Below are 2,122 nucleotides of genomic sequence, written 5' to 3' on the forward strand. Positions count from 1 at the left end.
TATATACATACAATGGAGTACTATGCATCGCTAAAAAGCAGTGATGAACGTATGAAGCACATTGTTGCAAGGGAAGAACTGGAGGAAACCATGCTAAGCGAAGTAAGTCAAGCACAAAAGGACAAGTACAACATGAGTCCGCTGAGCTAAGCTTTAAAAAAAAATGCAAAAGGGGCATAGGGAAAAAGCTGCTGTATACAAACATTCCTGGAGTGAGGACCGGGTAGTATGGCAGGGACCAGATCAAATGTAAGGATGCACATGGTAGACAACTGGGAAGGAGGTGGGGAAAGGAAAAAAAAATGATGATAATAAGGAAGAAATGGGTAGCGGGAGCATGGGACGCTAACCCACCCAAGGGGAGGATATTGTTTATATCTCCACAGGGAAAGAGGGACCAGACTTCAACCCAGTGCACCAAGGTGTGAATGCAACATGCTTGCGTGGAGTAGGGAACCAGTGGAGAGGTCTGGGCGGCTGGCCCCAGCCCCAAATACTAAGTGGACACCTGCCCCTCCCCCCAGAAGAACTTATTTCAAAGGACAGCATTGAATCCGCAGCTCCAGGAGAGGGACATATCTGATCTCTGATCGGAGCACAAGGGAGCAGATGAAGGAGGGGGAGGAGGAGAGAGTAGGGACTGAATTACTTTTAACTGGCAACTATAAGTACAGTTCATTCCCAGCAATAGTGGACATGGAGGAGTCCGAAGCAGGTAAGAACTGTCATAGAATATAAAGACCCCATTAGTTGTGCATTCTATTTTATAGTGCATTAAATTTTGACTCCTGTACAATACTGATTTTCCCCTTCACTAGCTAAAGAATGTCGTTTAGGTCTTTCAGTCCTTCAAAATGGATTGTACTCCTTACTCTGATACTGCATGTTCACTATTCCCTAGTCTTGCCCTGCAAGGTATCCTATCAGATTGAAAAGCTCTCCCACCACCCATCCTTATCAGTCATATTCATTCTTCCTATCAAATTTAGATTTTCACTCCTGGTATCCTGGCTAAAGGAATCTGGTGGTGTACTGGTTACCGTGGTCTGCTAACCACAAGCTCAGCAATTCAAACCCACCAGCCACTTCTCAGGTGAAAGATGGGGCTGTCTGTTCCCACAAAGAGTTCGTCTTGTCAACTCACAGGGCCAGTTCTACCTGGTCCCATAGGGTCACTCTGAGTTGGCCTTGACTCGATGGCACTGAGAGTGAGTATCCTGGCTTGATCATTTCAGGAAAAGGCTTCGAAGGACAAGTTTGGGTGGGAAAATTGGTATTAAAATGGCAGACTAAATGAAACTATTGTGTCAAAGTTACATTGATGGAAGTTGATCCTTGTACTGTATTGTGAGAAAAGTCCCCTAATCAACATGTCCTTCTGCCTCTTCAACTAACCAGTTAGCAGCACCACACAGAGACTCTCTTTCTATATGTATTCACACACACACACACACACACACACACACTATGTAAATATTAAACCAATGAGATATAATGTTAAAGCTGACTCCGGGTAAAAGGGTGTTCTCTATACTATTCTTAGCCATCTGACTTTTGTACAAGCCTGAAATTATTTCCAAGTAAAAAGTTAAAACAACAAAAAAATTACCTGCTTTATTTCTCATTTCACAGTGATTTGCCATTTGTTGCATGACAACTAGCAATTATGCTAAATTAATCCTTCCAGGTGTTAAAAGGTGACAAGCCGCACTTCCTAAGCGTCAGGAAACACCCCCTTTGTCAGAACTTCCCAAGGCAGCTCAGTTTGACTTATGGGTCTCCCAGCCTGGACTCAGCCCCCTGAAATCACACTCCTGAGTCCAGGCACCTCCCAGCGGCTGTTGAGTTTGCGAGCAAGAGCTCCACTTCCCATTTTACAAAACACGGCGCCAGCTATCCGCCGCAGAGCTGAGACTAGGATGCGTGTGCACCCCACATCCAGTTTTCTCTAGGGCTTCCCACGCAATAGGATTTTTATTTCTTTAATCCCCCTCACCACCCCCTTTCTGAGTCTTCCCCTTCCCCAGCCCTCGACACCATAGCCTTTACACCATTAGATGCTTCCCAGCACTCACCCTACTTCGGGTCTTTGCCCCTTTGCGATGGTGGTGATGGGACAGAG

At 45.5% G+C, this 2,122-nt stretch overlaps 1 protein-coding gene across 1 annotated transcript in view; it reads left to right on the forward strand.

The window, feature by feature from the left end:
• Window positions 1-696: 696 nt before the first annotated feature.
• The window catches only part of VIPR2 (vasoactive intestinal peptide receptor 2), a 173,008-nt gene continuing 171,582 nt past the window's right edge, over window positions 697-2,122 (forward strand). Inside the window, exon 1 of the mRNA XM_013004549.2 lies at window positions 697-715. Within this exon, the coding sequence (XP_012860003.1) occupies window positions 697-715 (19 nt within the window). The remainder of the gene's footprint in view (window positions 716-2,122) is intronic.

Source organism: Echinops telfairi, unplaced genomic scaffold (genome assembly GCF_000313985.2).
Source record: "Echinops telfairi isolate 266 unplaced genomic scaffold, ASM31398v2 ScPeMD7_31;HRSCAF=116, whole genome shotgun sequence".
Classification (NCBI taxonomy): domain Eukaryota; kingdom Metazoa; phylum Chordata; class Mammalia; order Afrosoricida; family Tenrecidae; genus Echinops; species Echinops telfairi.